The sequence below is a fragment of the Lytechinus pictus genome, chromosome 11 (genome assembly GCF_037042905.1).
Source record: "Lytechinus pictus isolate F3 Inbred chromosome 11, Lp3.0, whole genome shotgun sequence".
Classification (NCBI taxonomy): domain Eukaryota; kingdom Metazoa; phylum Echinodermata; class Echinoidea; order Temnopleuroida; family Toxopneustidae; genus Lytechinus; species Lytechinus pictus.
Genome location: NC_087255.1, coordinates 20,523,485 through 20,541,633, shown reverse-complemented (window position 1 = coordinate 20,541,633; position 18,149 = coordinate 20,523,485). Strand labels below are relative to the sequence as shown.

At 37.1% G+C, this 18,149-nt stretch overlaps 1 protein-coding gene across 2 annotated transcripts; it reads right to left on the bottom strand.

The window, feature by feature from the left end:
• Positions 1-5,644: 5,644 nt before the first annotated feature.
• Positions 5,645-16,447, bottom strand: LOC129271556 (alpha-amylase A-like). Of its 2 annotated transcripts, none has more exons than XM_054908881.2 (5): positions 16,354-16,447; positions 15,668-15,810; positions 14,556-14,767; positions 9,306-9,476; positions 5,645-7,423 (listed from the first exon to the last, which is right to left on the bottom strand). In XM_054908881.2, exons 2-5 carry the CDS (start codon positions 15,805-15,807, stop codon positions 5,910-5,912), a joined length of 2,037 nt encoding a protein of 678 aa, XP_054764856.2. In that variant the 5' UTR covers positions 15,808-15,810; positions 16,354-16,447; the 3' UTR covers positions 5,645-5,909. The 2 variants fall into 2 exon arrangements, with proteins under 2 accessions (XP_054764856.2, XP_063963040.1); XM_064106970.1 differs by having other exon boundaries at positions 9,306-9,440; positions 16,354-16,402.
• Positions 16,448-18,149: the final 1,702 nt, after the last annotated feature.

Sequence of the window (18,149 nt, the reverse complement as noted above, 5' to 3'; positions counted from 1 at the left end):
CGTTCAAAAGAAAATGTAAATCTTACCTGTTAAATAACTGTACTACTCATTGAATAAGCTTGTCAGTTATGTTCTATGTTTTTTTTTTGTCTTTGTTTTGATTTTGATTTCTTTATTTTTTTGCTATTAATTGCTGTTCTTTTGTTCTACCAGTCTACTGAATAGGTTTGATCTTGAGATCTTTGTTTTCCAATCTCAAAAGTTGATTGGAATATACTGTTTTGTTTTATTATCAGTAATGAATGTAAAAAGGGAGAAGCCTAGAAAGGCCAATGGCTTTTTGTTACTCCCTCACATCCCATTCATATACTTTATGTTTTATCTTCAGTTGTTCGTCTAAAACGTACAACTGTCATTGTTGTTTTTACTCTATTAGATTAACTCACTATGTATGTCTATTTCAACCCGGCACGATTCAAAAGTTTTTGTTGTGACATTGCGAATATTCTTGAATGAGATATTATTAATAAAGTATAAAGCTGTACCGCCATGGCTTTTTAGTCCAGGTCGGTCCATACGAGTGAGAGAATACCCAGGAATGACTATTTCCGTGTCTCTAGTATCTTTATGCAACCATGTTTCCGTTATCGAAATTATATTGATCTTTTTTCCCCAGATAGAAACATTTTCAAAAGATCTAGTTTATGTCTTAGACTCTGAATATACAACTGGAAGATTTTGAAGCCCTCAATATTGCAAAAGTGACTCATGCATGGTATCTACGTCCTAAATTTTATTAAGTTCACTTTCTGTCTTTGGGTGTTTGGATGCGATTCATACAAAAATGTTGCATTTGTTCCTTTCTCCATTCCTGATCCTGACCCCGGCTCCGGCACCAGTTCTTATAGTCACGACCCCTGCCTCGGATTCGTGATTGATCATCATTCTCTCTCTGGTCCCAGTTCTGGTCGTCACTTTGACTTTGGATGTAGATCCAGTTCTGTTCAGGCCACATCTGAACCCGGTCCGTCTCTTCACACGCCTCTGGCTGACTCAGGTCACTCCTTAGTCAAGTAGAACCACAACATAACCGTCAAGTTGGGTATGACTGCAATTTTTTGCTGGAAGTTGTAGTATAGGGTGTCTACTCCAAGAATCCGACAAGTGCCACCTAGGCACCCTTGGGCATTTTTTTATTGACGTCATAGGCCTAGCCCACTTTTTCACATGCCTCTTAAATATGACTTTTCTATTAAGCGGAATACACATATCATGTTTGAAATCACATTAAATAAAATGCAAAATAAAATCCACATAATATGAATCGCTACGCATTTAAAACGCGTCCAGGGCAATTAAAGGTCATTTAAGGTCATAAAAGGTCAAATTTTGTCACAAATGTAAGTAATGCAACAAATAATTTGGAATATATCCTGTTTGGAATACAAACAAGTTGGGCATTATTTATGTAGGTCTATTTTGGCTGAAAGTTATGTCGAGGATGTGCACATTATATCACTGAAAATTCTGTGCGAGTTTCAGGTCACATGACCAAGGTCAAAGGTCAATAAACTTTGGCCATGTTGGTTTTTTGTTGTTGAATAACTATCATATCTCTGAAAGTGTATGGAGCTAGTTCATAAAACTTGAACATAGAGTAATCAAGTATCACTGAACATCTCATGCGAGTTTCAGGTCACATGACCAAAGTCAAAAGTCATTTAAGGTCAATGAACTTTTGCCATTTTGGAGGTAATTATTAGATTGATGTCATTACTTTCAAAGTTTATAGATATAGTTTATAAAAAATTTGATATAGGGGTAATCAAGTATCACCGACAAGTCGTAGGTCGCATTATAAAGGTCAAATGTCATTTATTGTCAATGAACATAGTATTGTATCATTATAATAATGAATGTTTTTTTTGTGAATAATTATTTTACAGTAGTTTTCAATGTCAGCACTGCTGCTATATTAAATCGTGTGATGCAGGTGAGACTGCCAGAGGAGCTCCACTTGTCTGATCTTATAAGCCACACCTGGTCAACCTCTTAATTATGACTTATCTAGTGTACAAAATAAATTTATCATGTTTGGTATCAAATTAAAGCTTATGAAAAAATGGAATGTACATTTAAAGGTTAGAAAAAAATGAAGCACATGCAAAGCTGACCTTTAGGTCATTTACACGCATGAAAGGTTGATGATCACTCGAGTTTCGCAGGATTTTATATAAAACGTTTAATCATTTTGTATGAAATCATTTCATGGGATTCCAAATAATCTACACCAATTTAATTTTTAATTTTACACCATGTCATGTTACATTCCTCTCACAACTACCCTCTATACCATACCTCTTCGACCAGATGCTCATAGGATTCCCCTTCACCAGCAATCTCAACTACATGCCTCTGCCAGATCCGTGTTACTTCAGTCGATTCACACTTGCAGTATTAACCAGCAACTGCATTAATCCTTAAACGTTATAGAACAGGGTGACGCTGACTTGTATCGACAAGGAAGTTCTTTTAATTCCTTGGGAACAACCACTGTGTCATGAACTAGTACGGGTATGCCCAATGTCCTGTTCCATATACTATCAGCTATCTTCTGAAGATGTAATGGCAGTAGATGAATGTTTATTTTTTTCTCTGACGACACTAACATTTCTGTACTACCAGTGTTCTCATTTTGGGTTTACAAGTCCTTTGCATACTAATGGAAAAGTAATTGACATTAAAGGTATGGCATTGAAGTTGAAAGAAAAATGGTAGCTTCGAATAAGATCGTAATATATAGAGTCCGGTGCTGAAGAAGTGGACTGGATCAATTAAAGTTGTACTATTTATATTTTTCATCTTTCTTAACTAATATAACCAATATAATGGTCTCTCTAAAATTACTTAGTACTACAGTGTACTTCACATTATTTAGCAAGAAGACAACTTCTTCAAATATCATGAGCCTACCCCAACTAACAAGTCAGCAAAAGAGCATGATTATCAAAGGTGCTCTTCCTCAGGAGCTTGATCTGGAGAGCAACTGATCAAAATGACTCCCCTGCAACTTGCCTCCCATGTATGGATGGGAAGTATTGTACCTGTTCATAGCATATTAGTTACTCCCAAGGAATAATTATCAGAACTTGTTCCATGTGGATTAAAATCGAGGCCACCACGCTCTAGGATTTAAGCATTTGCCACTTATCGTGTATTGTATGTAAATAACATTGTGTCATTCTAAATACAAGGAAAACTGAACATGCAGTTGAGACTAAAGAGGGCTAAATCAGTCTGGAAGATGAATGAGAGAACAAAATGTAGTGGAGTTAGGACGATGTAAAATGTCAAATTTGTCTAATTGGATACTTGTCTTGTGTTGTAGAAAGCATTTTCTTAGGTGGCTCCAACATGATTGATATTAAACCTGAAATTGTGTGTAATACATTATTTACTGTGTATGACTCTATCCTTGATTATAGTTTATATATTTTTTAAAAGTTTTTACAGAAAACTAAACTAAAAGAAAAAAAAAACACTGTGCACTTATATTTCATGTGGGAAAATGGGTGATATGATACCAAGCTTATGTTTTGATTAAAGTCTTGTTACAACTTTTATAATCGCATTTTACTTGCCACAAGCTTAAATTAGTTACCAAACACGATAGGTTTATTCTATAAAGTGTCACATTCTGTCATACTTATAGGCCATATATATGTGAAAAATGGGCGTGGTTCGTGACGTCAGAAAATAGAAATTGCCAAAGGGTGAGGAGGTATAACCCGTCACATCCTTAATATACACACCCTTAACCAAACTTGAGATATTCCTCATTATATGTTGCATTAAATACATTTGTGGTCCAGTTTAACCTTTTATAACCTTAAAATGACCTTTAATTGTCCTGGAAAGGTTTTAAATGCCTAGTGAGTCATATTGTGTGGATCTTATTTTGAATTTGATTTAATTCGATATCAAACATGATATGTTTATTCCGCTAAATATTTAAGAGGAATGTAAGAAAGCTGGTGTGGTTTATGACGTCACAAAAATGAAATTCCTCAAGATGCCAAAGTAGAACCGGTCGGATTCATGATATGCACATCCTCAGCTTAACCTTTGCCAATAAATTCACATAATATCCCACTTGTTTGTATTTAAAACATGATATGTTCCACATTATATGTATGTCTTACATTTGCAAGTCAATTTGAGTTTCTATGACCTTAAATGACTTTTAACTGACCTATATATGCGTGATTTAAATGTCCAGCGATCCATAAATTTACATTTGATTTTTCATTAGCTTTAATTTGACACCAAACATGACATGTTTATTCCTTAAAATATGAAATTCATATTTAAGATGTATATGAAAAAGTGGGCGTGGCCTATGACGTCAAAAAAAAAAATGCCCAAGGGTGCCCAGGTGGCACCCGTCGGATTCTTGAATTAGACACCCCATTCTACGACTTCCAGCAAAAAAATTGCAGTCATACCCAACTTGACAGTCATGCAATAATTTTGATCATATCTACCCGACTACCTCATCTGGTTCCAGTTCTGATCGTCACTTTGGATAGTGTGCCAGTTCTGTTCAGGCCATATCTGATTCCGGTCCGGACTCATCACTCGCCTCTGGGTCAAGTCACTCCTTGGGCCCGTTGCATAAAACTTTTTACCTGAAAAAACTCAGGTTGTTTTTACCGGAGTTTTTGCCCTGTGTTAAAGTCAATGGCAGAAATCAGACTAACTATAGTTTTCAGTTTTAACCATAGTTTTCTCGGGTAAAAAGTTTTATGCAACAGGCCCCTTATCTGGTCCCAGTTCTGATCATCACTTTGGATATCGTGCCAGTTCTGTTCAGGACATATCTGATTCCGGTCCGGACTCATCACTCACCTCTGGCTCAGGTCACTCATCATCTGGTTCGAATTCTGATCGTCACTTTGGATAATGTGCCAGTTCTGTTTAGGCCACCTCTGATTCTGGTCCGGACTCTTCTGACTCCTAAGGTCACTCCTCGTCTCGCTCCATTTGTGACCAACTCCTTGCCTACGGTTCAAATTATATTCGGAACTCTTTCTTTGATTCCAGGTTTGATGACTCTGTCTCTGGTTCCAGTTTTGTTGTTGCCTCTGTTTCTGATTCCAGTGTGGACTTTGCTTCTGTCCCTGCTTCATTTTCTGATCTTGCTTCTGCTCTCATTCACATTATGGTCGATCGGGTTTTCTAAGATGTTTGACGAAGTTCCATATGCTAGTGTCTTTACGCCACCCCTTTTGATGTCAAACCAGCGTGTCCATGTTTTATATATATACCGCGATATCTTGCTATGTGATCTTTTGTGGATATCAAATGTAATTTGAAAATGGGTTTACCCATTTAGTCATGATCACTCTAATAATGAACGGAGTCGAAACTTAATCTATTTGATTCGGTCATTACCTTGTTGGCGTCCAAACATTTTCCTGACAATTATATCATCATCATCATCATCACCGTCATCATTATCATCATCACCATAGGCATATGTCAACATCATTCTCAGAATCATTATCAAACTCACCATAAATTGTTCTTGAAAATATTGACTCAAAACTGAACAAATAGCAGCAAGTCTACTGTTGGAAGAAATAAGAATAAATATGACAAAGATAACAAAAAATCACAACACAAACACCATTGGTTAATAGTCTTCATTTCCGACCAAGTTTATTTTTTAATCTGTATATTTGCGGACATAGGCCAATATATACGTCGCGTCATGCAATTTATGTTTTCGTGGATGTATTTCTGCTACCGTGATGTTACCATCATTGCGCGCACATAATTCCATCAATAATCGTAAGCGTATATTAGAGTTCGGATGTATGTTTGTAAGGACGAAGGTCACGTTATGTTAAGACGGGATTATATTGATGTAAATTCGATACAGTCATATTTTGGCCAGATGCGGTTGTTTAGAAGGAGTTGATTTCGCATTCGTTGCTGTTGAAGGCAAACTTGTTAATGTAGCCACAGCGAGCGAAGTGATTGCCAGAGCTGTAAGGTGGTGTTCCTCCTCCATTCCCAGAGCACGAATCGCAAGCCAGGTCACCCTCAAACCCTTCGCCACCATTGACAAAACCTTTCACCTCAAACCATCCACCCTCCGTCTGACTGCAGTCCATGTCGACATCAAGCATCCAATAGTGATCACCCCACTGGTTAAGATCGAAGTATCCGACGCCTTGGTCTGTGACTGTATTTCCGTTACTAGGATTGTTGGTGGTCCAGACCATCGGGGAACCCACGGCGCCGTAACCTTGGTCGCTCTCACAACCGTACCAGTCAAGGTAGTCATCACCTATTCTTTGGTTATTCAAATTAGTGTTTGTTCCTCCGGTTCTGTGGATGATTGGAATGGCACAGTTGCTGGTATCAGCATCTCCAGTGCAGCCTGAACGCCTGTTATGATCAATTCCACCCAGAACAAACATATCTTGGCCAGTCGTGGTTTGCTTGTAGATGAAGATAACGGTGCGGGAAGTGCCTGATGGTGACGTAGGGTCGGGCCCGGGCGGATTTGAGGTTGGGTTACCGCCACCACCTCCGTTGCCACCACCTGACATGGCACCCACATGAATGGCTACCATAGAATCTTCTCCCGAAGGTACTGTGATGTAGGCATTACCACCACTCACCGAAACGGTCGTTCCCGTGCATCCGGTATCGGTAGGATCGCCGCTTATCACGTCGCAATAATTCCCATCAGGAAGCCCTGTAGTAAAGTCCCTCGATATCTGGCCTTCGCATGTCATTGCGAAGAAGGCCTTGTTGCCTCTGGAAAAAGAAATCTGGTTGTTGCCATTGTCCCACCAGTTTGAGACAGGTTCCCATCCAGCCTGCCTGCTGAAGCCTACCATGTTGCGGATCTGACGCCAGCGGTGTTCACACACCCATCCACCATCACAAGTTCCCCATCCATTGATGATAGGACCGTTTCCTGGTGGGCCTTGGTCAGTATTGTCGAAGCTATAGCTGCTCATAATCCTCTTGGTTCCGTAGTTCCATGCCAGCATAAAAGCCACAGCTCTCTTGTAATTTGCAGGCTGGTGGAAGGTTACCACCCCTCCGCCACCTCCGTGGCCACGTTGGTTATCGTGGTTATCGACGAAAACCAGAGCTCTGTCCGAAGACAGCATACCCCAGTCCTGCCCAAAGTTTATGTAGTGACATAAAGCATTATTGCAGGAGCCAAGATCAGAAATTTTGAAGCAGTGTTTGAACTCAGTGACAGCACCCAAACCGGTATATTCACCAGCCGTAATGGGTTCGCCTCCTTGATCAATCACCTCTTGGTAGATGTATGGACTTCCGTGGAGACGACTGTATATATTTTCAAGATCTCCAGGCCACATATGTTTAGCGGCATCAACCCGAAATCCAGCAACTCCAATGTCAATCATTGAGTTTAGGAACCCAGCAATTTTGTCTGCCAAATGAACAAGAAGGAAGAAAAAAAAATCCGTAGCAATGAAAATAAATGATCAAACAAATTGAAGCACCTAATTATTTATTTAAGATTCAACATGACTTTCGTTTTGTTTCATAAAAAAAATTCAGTTGATAATGATCCTTGTATTCTTATGAGTAAGTGTGCCAAACCTCTCATAAGAATTTGAAAGAAATATAAGATTTTCTTTGAAAAAACCTCGGCAAGTCATTTTCAGATTGAACAATAAAAAATGTTTGCGCACCCATTCACTTTACACACGATTCGGGGATTTTGATGAGAAAGGCTATATTTTGAAGCCGTCAAGCCCGAAATTCATTATTTTTCTACCATTTTGAGTCGGATTTTTTAACGAATATCTTTCTTTATACAACACCAAGAATGTTTTGTAATCTGATTGGTCCAAATCGGATCACATGAGTTGAGGCTCTGTTCAATCAATTGCACGAAGCCGTTAGGCTGAGTGCAATGGGGTGAACACAGCATCAACGAGAGCGGATAGACGAATTTTCTAGATTTTGTTATTTGACAAAAAAAAAGCAGATGGAATTATGACATATTTTGCCTTTGTGCGACAATATTAAGGGTCTTAGAATTTTTTTCTCTTACGATATTGATTTAGCTTTAAAGCTTAACTTTGTCAGATGTATCAAGGATGTGAAGATACTGTTAGATATCTGGCAAAAACGTAATCTTACTTTGATTGGAGAGATACAAATTTCAAAAACTTTTGCGTTGTCAAAATTCATATTTTGTGCATCAGTTTTGTCTGTTCCTGAATCTTGTAGTGGAAGAACTTGAGAAAATTAAAAATACCTTTTTATGGAATGGGAAAAAGAACTACATGTATCTAAAGAAGCCAACATTGCTTGCCCTATTTTATAAAGGGGGACTGAATATGATTGATATTCGTTCAATGTTTAAAGCACTAAAAATACAATGGATAGTAAGATTTTTTGATGAAGGACATTCATGGAAAATATCTTGAAATTATTTTGCAAGAAAATATGGCGGGCAATTTTTACTCTATGGTAATTTTGATATAAAAGATTGTTTTAAACTAAGATTTGTACCCTCTTTAGGTTTTATATGCCTATTTTTTAGTTAAGAGATCTGAGACACCATGATGTATAACATTATTTGGGAATAATAGGCAAATAAAAATAGCTGGTGTGAGTGGTTTTGTGAGGAAATCGTTCGAAATTGGTATTTGGTTTATTCAAGATTTATTTAATGAAAATTGTTAATTAATTCCCTCTGTTTCAGAAACGGATTTTGAATTATATTTGTTTAGTCACATCATGGGCACTGACGAAGAGTGTGACGTTACCTTTCATTTTTGAGAGATACGCTCCTTTTAAAATCTATGATTTTATTTCTACGGCATTTACTAAACTATTTGTGATTATTTTATTCCATATGCCGAAGCAGACTATTTCTTTTACTCAGGTACTTTTACTGCTAAACCTCGACTGTTGTTGGTGAGGCCCTTTTCAGATTTTCCTGTTTTGGAGCCGGAGATTCGCCATTGTCATCTTGCAGTCATGGCAACGTGTCTTCAGATGCGTCTTTTACAATGCGCTTCATCCATCTTTGAAATGTTAGTTTCACAATCCGTGTGCCCATGACCAGACGTGTTTTTTCACGATTGTTTCAGAAACGGATTTTGAATTCTCTATTGTTGTGACATCATGGGCACTGACGAAGAGTGTGACTTTACCTTTCATTTTTGAGAGCTACGCTCCTTTTAAAAATCCACGATTTATTTCTACGGCATTTACTAAACCATTCATTTTAATACCACTATCTAATATATATATATATATATAGAGAGAGAGAGAGGGGGGGGGGGGAGACTCACCTCTAACGTAGTCTTGTCCGGTACTTAGATCGTTGAGTCCTACCAAGTCACAGTTTCTCACCTCTTCAACGTTTCCATAATCATTGATCTCGCCATTCGAACTATGGCAGTATCCTTTGGGAACATTGAAATGGTCTGGATAGTATGGGACATCCCCGAATTCATAATTCCCTGAAATGAAACACGCCGTTATCAGATAATCGTCCGAAACACATTTTTAAAACTGTTTCAAGCAAACATGAAACATGTTATGAGGATCTTAAGCCCAGCGCATATGTGATCCGATACGACGCGATTTTGTTAATAAATCGCATTTGCATTAAATAAATTATGAAATGTCCAAGAAGTAAAATTATTTTATTTGAATCGTAATTTTACTTTACGGCAAGCCCTGTGGTCGGAGTAATGTCCAAATCGGCTTCAAGTCCCTGCCGATTATGTAGTCATTACGATTTTGAATTGAATTTGCTTTTATTCCTACAGGGATGCTCGAGCTTGACTGAATTTCGATTTCAGTTAGTCTTATTTCTATTCTGAACTCTGATCGCTAAGATTTTATTGGTTAGAACGCTCATATCAAATGTTATACAATTTCTCTGAAATTCGGATCGCAACGGATCGCATAATGTGCGCTTGGCTTTAATGAAGACAACAGTTTTTAAACTGTTTAAAGAACAAATCTTAGGATGTGATATCATTAGAGATGGCAAATCTTCATTCATAAACAGGGTGTTACATTGATCGATGTTGGGAAGGGGGAGGGGTCGTTTTGCTTGTTTGTTTTATTTCCGTATATAAAATAACATGGTGGTGCCCCACTCACAAGTTTTTTTTAATGAAAACTTCTAGGGGCTCCCAATCCCATGCTTTTTTTACCTAACTTGTATATACCTGTATTTTTATGATTGATTGATTGAAATAAATTTTGAATTGAATTGAATACAGAGTACATATAATAAAACAAAATACATATAACATCATCATCATCATCATCATCAGTGTACGGAAGAAGAAGGCAAGCCTGTCGAGACTTCCGATATATACATGAAATGATAAAAGTCACGGCTGCAATACAGTAAAAAAAATGGTAAGGATAAAAAAATATAAAAATACGGCTTATAGTCCACATGCAGCTGCAATATTATTGCTGCTGGTTTTCCATGGAGCCAGTTTACTTGAATAATGACTATGATTGCCATAATGTATAGGAAGTTGACCATAAAAGTAATAAAGATTATTAGAAAAAAAATCATATAACCCATACCTACCCCCGGTACAAATCAGTGGCTTAATATCAATTGGCACAGATATATTTAAAAAAAGGTACTTTTAATTTAATTGAAAGTGGTGACATTACGCACATAAAAAGGGATTCTGTTAAATTCAGAGGCAGCTCTATAAGAGAAAGATCTTTTACATCTGCTGGTTCTAGGTCTGGGCATAGAGCTAGCTCCATGGTCTGGGCAAACATAATTATATTATTCTCATTTCTATAAGAGGGTAAGGAGTAGCTTTTGTGACTTAGCAATCAACGCCATCAAGAAGTCTGTGAGCAAATCCCCAATCAATATGCGAGCTTGCATAAGCGAGGTTACAGATGTTAGACTCATAATAGATAAAACCGTTTTATCTTTTTATGCTAGTATAGGTCGATCCCTGATCGAGGACTATTTTACCGTGTTTAAGTTATAAAAAAAATTGAATCAAATCAATCAAAATAAAATTTCCTAGGTAAGCTTGATTTTATCTGATAGATTTTATCTATCATGTCTATCATGCCGAATATGATTTATGATAATAGATGTTCTACTCTTTCATTGCATGACAAAACTATCGAAGCTTTGACAGTGTGTACTCTTGAAAGTGTTCACTTTATCCGTTCCATCTATTACAATACAAAGTGGTTCATCGCGTGCATGGCCTCCCGGCCCGTAATCCCCGATGGATGTTAGTGTAAATAGAGTTAGATATCCCCGATTGATGTTAGTGTAAATAGAGTTAGATCAAAAGTAGTAAGAGTTTTTGTTAGTTTGTTTGTTTTATTTCCGTATATAAAATAACAGATACAAAGTACATACAAATACATATAACATGAGATGATAAGGTCAATGTTAAGATACAACAATAAAAGGTAGGAAATAAAGTAAATTATACGGCTGGTAGTCCATATTCAGCTGCAATAATGCATTGCTGCTGGTCTTCCATGGAGCCAGTTTACTTACAAAAAGGCTATGATTACCATAAAGTAAAGGAAGTTGACCATCAGACATAGAAGTGAAATCATTAAAAACAAAGAAAAATCATATAACCTACACCAACCCCCCCCCCCCCGGTACAAACCAGGGATTTAATTTCATTTAGCACAGATATATTTCAAAAAATGTATTTTTAAAAGAATTGAAAGTGGTGACATTACGCACGCACAAAGGGATTCTGTTGAATTCAGATGCAGCTCGGTAAGAGAAAGATCTTTTACAACTATTGGTTCTAGGTCTGGGTAAACATATATTATTTTCATTTGTAAGAGGGTAAGGAGTAGCTTTTGTATGAAACAAAATTTTCATATATTCAGTGGACATGTTGTTACAAATCTTATACATGAATAATATCAAGTGAGTATACTGTCTCTTTTGAATAGTGTCCCAACCAAGAATAGAATGAATTTGAGAGGTTGAAGTGTGTCAATAGGGGTCAATTTTCAGGATTATTCTTCCAGCTGTATTTTGAATTTTTTGAAGTTGGTCAAGTAGAGATTTGTTTGCAGATTGATAGATAATGTCACCAAAATCAAAATGCTTTAGCCGTGCAATATAACCAATCATTCTCCCCAGTTTTTTACATAAATAATTTACGTGATAGTCCCACTTCATGTTTTCATCCACAAATACACCTAGATACTTAAAGGTATTCACTTGAGTCAGTAAATGACAAGAGTTAACATATCAAGCAACGAAGGTTACACGGGCTTATAATTACAACTGGCAGGCAAAAGATATTCATTTGAGCCAACCCATTCTCAATTTTTAAATTTGATATTGCTGATTGACAAAAATGAATGAATATGACTGACAATCTAACACTGATTCTAGGGAGGTACGGGGAGGGTACCTACTGAACTTCCTTTTTCCAAATTGGGAAGATATATCGCCACTTTGGAACTATTTATTTACTGGCGGAAGAAGTAGGGCGCAATTTTACTGTCTCAGGTGATGAATTTGACCCTGTCAGTTGTAGTCTTCATAAATGCCGATTTTAGGAGGAAATAATTTGTAAACAAATTGTTTACAAATTAAATGCCGATTTATTTTTGAAATGAGCCGGTCGAGGGACCCTTTTCTGGTCAGATATATGTCAGACATATATCCTATCCACTGGTAGTAAACATTCAACCCTCGAATTTCATCCTTAGTTTTTATGATTTTTTTTTAAGTGTCACGTTAACACAGGAGTCTATGGAAAATGTTTTACCCGAACGCAGGGGCTCTCACAACTGTGCAAAGTATTGACGCCCTCTACGTTCGTTGATATCAAGTTTGGCGCGAAAATAGGCTCACATGAGTAATTACAGACCCCCATTCACTGACGAGTTAAATCATAGCTCATAAAAAATCATCAGTCACAAATCAATCCCACGATAGATTTTGCTTTAATTCACTGACATTAGTCACAATAAACAGTACATTAAAACTAGATAATCGGGTACTTGCCCAGCTCAATCAAAAGTTAAATTGGCCTGAAATAATACTAACCATAATGGTTAGTCGCGTGCATTTGAGTGTCCGATCAAGGAGATATCATATCTCCTTGGTCCGATAGTCCCCGCACACAGCTTCAACACAGGGAACAGTGGTTTTCATGAACGTAATATTGCAGAAATCCGGGTATATCTTTATAACTATTAATATACCAGATTGATAATAGTGTGAAAATTTTGTCCAATTCCATTAATTTGATGTAAATATTATTACAATTAATTCACTTCATGTATTTACGTCTCGCTGTTCATTTGAAAGTGTCCATGTTTACAACTCTTGCTATGGCAAACGGTCTAAAACCACCCATATTTTCGAGACGCTGGCACCCTTTTTTTCCACTGGAATAACCCGTGCATTTGATTGTCCGATAGTCCCCACACACAGCTTCAACACAGGGAACAGTGGTTTTCATGAACGTAATATTGCAGAAATCCGGGTATATCTTTATAACTATTAATATACCAGATTGATAATAGTGTGAAAATTTTGTCCAATTCCATTAATTTGATGTAAATATTATTACAATTAATTCACTTCATGTATTTACGTCTCGCTGTTCATTTGAAGTGTCCATGTTTACAACTCTTGCTATGGCAAACGGTCTAAAACCACCCATATTTTCGAGACGCTGGCACCCTTTTTTTCCACTGGAATATCCCTTAGGGTAAAAAAGGTCGAGATTGATTGTCATCTCAATGCTAAATAGATTACCTACAGTTTGATGTATAATACTTTATGGCTGGTATAATCAAGGAGATATCACTCTAACAAATGGTTACATCTCATTTTTCTCCCAAACTTTGAGAACGAGCAGGCAGAACATGGCATATTTCTGTGTACAACGTCACGTGACTAATGTATGATAGTTCCGTTCCTAGACCCTTTTCATTTGAAACAATTAATACAGTCCAAGCAAACTTAATTAACGCATTTAATGTTGAAAGTAACAATGTTCTTGTACTAAAAAACTCTGCCTACCGATATTTATAAAATAGTTACAGTTTGAGGAAGCAAATATCGAGTCCGGAATTGATTTTGATTTGCAATAGGGTCTGCGTAAGTATACTATATACTAGCAGGCTAGCATCGTCTGCTACGTAAACCAAATGAGCGAATATGGCCGAAACTAACCATTACGCATAATTTCGGTCAGTTCATTGCCAGAAAAACCCGAACTGCATTGTGGATAATAATAATAATTAAAATGAAATACCAAAATGCAGTCTAGCCTCTTCAAAGGCCTTAATTGTGAAAGAGTACGAACATGACATTTCTTATATACAAAATTTTGTCTATTTTTAATGAAATATTTTAATTAATAAAGTCATGTGATCTTTACTTACGCCTGTCCGACATGCTTCGCGCGCGGATGAATTACTTTCATGTGCCCTATAATCTGGAGAGATTGAAGAGCGCCATCATATTCAACAACAAGAACAACAACAACAACAACAACAACAACAACAACAACAACAACCAATCCGTATTGACTTACAGGCTGCCATATGGTTAATGACGACATCGGCATATATATTGACACCTACAGCATTACAGCGCCACACCATCGATTTGAACTCGCTTTCACTACCACTCCTGCTGTTCAACCAGTAATTAACGGGTTGGTATCGCGTCCACCACTGATCACCATTGATGTGCCCATTAGGGGGTGAGATCTGCACCCCTCCGAATCCGTAAGGACCCAAAAATCTAGGAAGTAACAAAAGCAGTCAAAAAGCAGTAAGAATTATAACTAAATCAAATTACTATTCGCCAAACGCTCCTTTGTTCTATCACAGACGATTTTAAATTTGATGACTTTATAGTTGCCCCCAATTCTTTATTTTTTAGGAGTTTCCAATTCATTTGAAGTTGTTTCCAGATATTAAAGGGGAAGATAACATACCAGAAGAACAGTTTGTTGTAGAAATAGCAGAAAAAAGACAATAAAAAATACCGGTGAAGGTTTGAGTAAAATCCATTAAAGATAAAAAACTTATTAGAATTTTAAGTGTTGGATTTGTCATAAACGAGCAGCTGCCCCATATGTTATGTATTAAAAATGAATTTTTCGTGATGATTTATTTTTGCCTTATTTTAGGAACAGGTGTGAAATGATTTTGTCTATTGATATACTGAAGGTACTGTAAAAAGCATCAGATAATTCAAATTCTAATAACTTTAAAATTCTTTTATGGATTTTTCTCAAACCTTCGGGGCGCGATAGCTCAGTCGGTAGAGCGGGGGATTCGTATTCCGGTGACCCGGGTTCGATTCCCACTTGGTGCGCTAGTGCCCTTTGGTAAGGCATTAATCCTCAGTACCAGGTCCTTCGGAGAGGACCTTAAGCCGTCGGTCCTCTGGTTACTTGCAAACAAGCATTCATGCTTTCTTAGCAATCAGGTAAAAATCACCACCAATCAATCAATGTTTTTTATACTATTTTTACAATGCACTTTTTTCAGGGTGAACTTCCCCTAAACACTGTTATTTACCCATATGAAACTTGTCAAAAGTCGCAGTTCCATGTATTCAATATCAAATAAACGGCATCATAGAACTACTTATTTTATGTTGGTAAATAAGCTAGGGAATAAGATAAATAAATACCTTTCGCATTCGTCGGCAATGTCGTTCCAAGGCCATTCGAAGAGATGTACGATTACGTTTCTACCATCTTTGAAGCCGGGGTCGTGGTTCCAGGCTGACGCCCCAACGAAGAGCGCTAAGAGGATAGCAAGTAGTTTCATGATCTAAAGGGAACAACAGATGTACACAGCAAAAACTATAGTGTCAATCGGTGTTCATAGGTGAGAAGAGGATTGAGAAAAATAAGTAAATGTTACAAAAATCCTCCGAAACAGCGGAGTTTTCAGTCTAGAGTTTTTGTAACTGAAGTGAGTCATGAGAAATTGACTGTTTGAAGAAAGGAAATCATTTTAAAGCAAAAGTGCGATAACATATATTGAAAACATTTGAAAAACCTGAATCATTGAGACTCCAATTAGCGATATACGAACTTCGTGCCGATGGGTGCATGTTTAAACGGGTCGACGTTCATATTTGGATTGCAAATATCTTTATATAATATTATAAAAACATTGAAAAAATTCTACCAAAATAAAAATGTACTCTGAGAATTCAAACAAGAAAATTGCGCCTCTTAATTATTATGAGGAGAAAAATCATCTGTTTTCAAGTAGAAGAAAAAAAAAACCCTCGAAGTGGTGCTTAATAAGACCACTCAAAGCTAAAATCGAAATCAGTGAAAAATATGTTGAGTCCACTGAACCTACCTATTGCAGATCTGAAGCAGACTTCGGAAGAAATTCAACCTCGTTTGGTATGGTGTGCCGAAGTCAGCTGTACTTATATATTCGATTGAGATACGTGATAGGGCGTATTGGTTTAAATAATAACTTAAGTTAGGTGAAGTTGTTGCATCAGCAATTTTCAAATCTTATTCTATTGATATAGGATTATTCTAAGTTTGAGGGTGTGTGCTTGTGTGAGGTGTGGTTTTGGGCACACGAAGAGGACGCGTCATAATTTAGAAATATTGCTGTGATCAGCAAAATTTAAATCATATTTTTTAAATAGGTATTGTGCCCGTGAGACATGTTGAAGGCGCATGGAAGATGTGTGTGTGTGTGTGGATTGGAGAGAAAGGGAGGGGTGTGTAAATATGAAGGTGTGAGGGTGGGTGTGTGTGCGGTGTGTCTGTTTAAGGGGGTGTGCGCACGACAGGTGGAAGATAGGCGGAGACAGATTTCCATAGATGTAGTGACAGAGAGAGAGAGAGAGAGAGAGAGAGAGAGAGGGGGGGGGGGGAGCGAATAAGGGAAAGAGAAATAAACACGTTCATCACTGATGTAAGTGAATCGTATACAGCCAGATCATTAGCTAACCAGCAATTGATGATAGGGAAATTAGACCGAGACGAAGACGATTATGAGCAACTAATAAAAAAAAAAACAACAAAAAACAAACAAACTGACTTTCCAATTACACATCGTTAGTTTTTCTGAAATGTTGTTAGATATTTGTTAATAAATTTGCATTTTCCAATAAATGCAACATTACTATCATCTTTTTCTCCCAAAACGTTAAAAGGGGACTTCAGAGTATAACTCTATGTGAGGACACGCAAAGGAGAATGAAACATTAGCAATATATAAGCTTTTGTGAAGACGAAAACAAAATAGAAAGAAAAAAATCACTAAAAATTTGAGAAAAATGGAACAAATATGAGCACTTTAATTTTGAGATCACTAATGAGTTGGACATCCATCTGACTGACTATCACGTATGATGTCACATGATGTCACACTTGTACAACTCCTCAATTATTATTATTATTTTTTTTAAATACATATTTTACCTAAATCTGTCCATACATCAAATTTGTTTGCCATGGGAGGACATGTAATAGAGGTCCCATTAAATATATATATTATGGACAAAGAGGATGAACTATGATTAGAATGAGGGAAAAATAGATGTTTGGGGTATTTCTTTAGACTACGACGGGGAGAGTTGTTCTTGTGTGACATTACAAAAGTTGTGATTGTGTACAATGGTGCTAAAAAATTTGTGAACCCTACCAGAAAATGAATATATTCAAAGTGTTCTAAGTTCTGATTGGTTTTTAGATATTTAATTGTGAAGTAATTAGGTGATAAAATATCACTTTCAACTAAATTTGTTTCGTTGGGCTCTATCCGATAGACATTGCAGCGATGTTGTCTACATTCAACACCAAGCTGAAGATTGTGTGGAGGGGTTCACCATAAGTCCATGTGTTCACTAAACCTTATGAGCACAACTGGGTGTATGGGTGTGTGTGTGTGTGTATGTACGGTATCTATACGTGAGATATCGGGACAGGTGGAAGAGATATTGGCAATGGGTGGAGACAATATAGCTATATAAGATGAAGAAAAAGAAGAAGAAGAAGAAGAGAGAGAGACAGACAGAGAGGGAGATAGTAAGCACGTTCTTCATTATCACTGACGTAAGTAAATCGTATGTGCCTACAGGTGCCACGAGCCTTATTACATCAGGCTATATGCAGGTAGGATATGTATACATC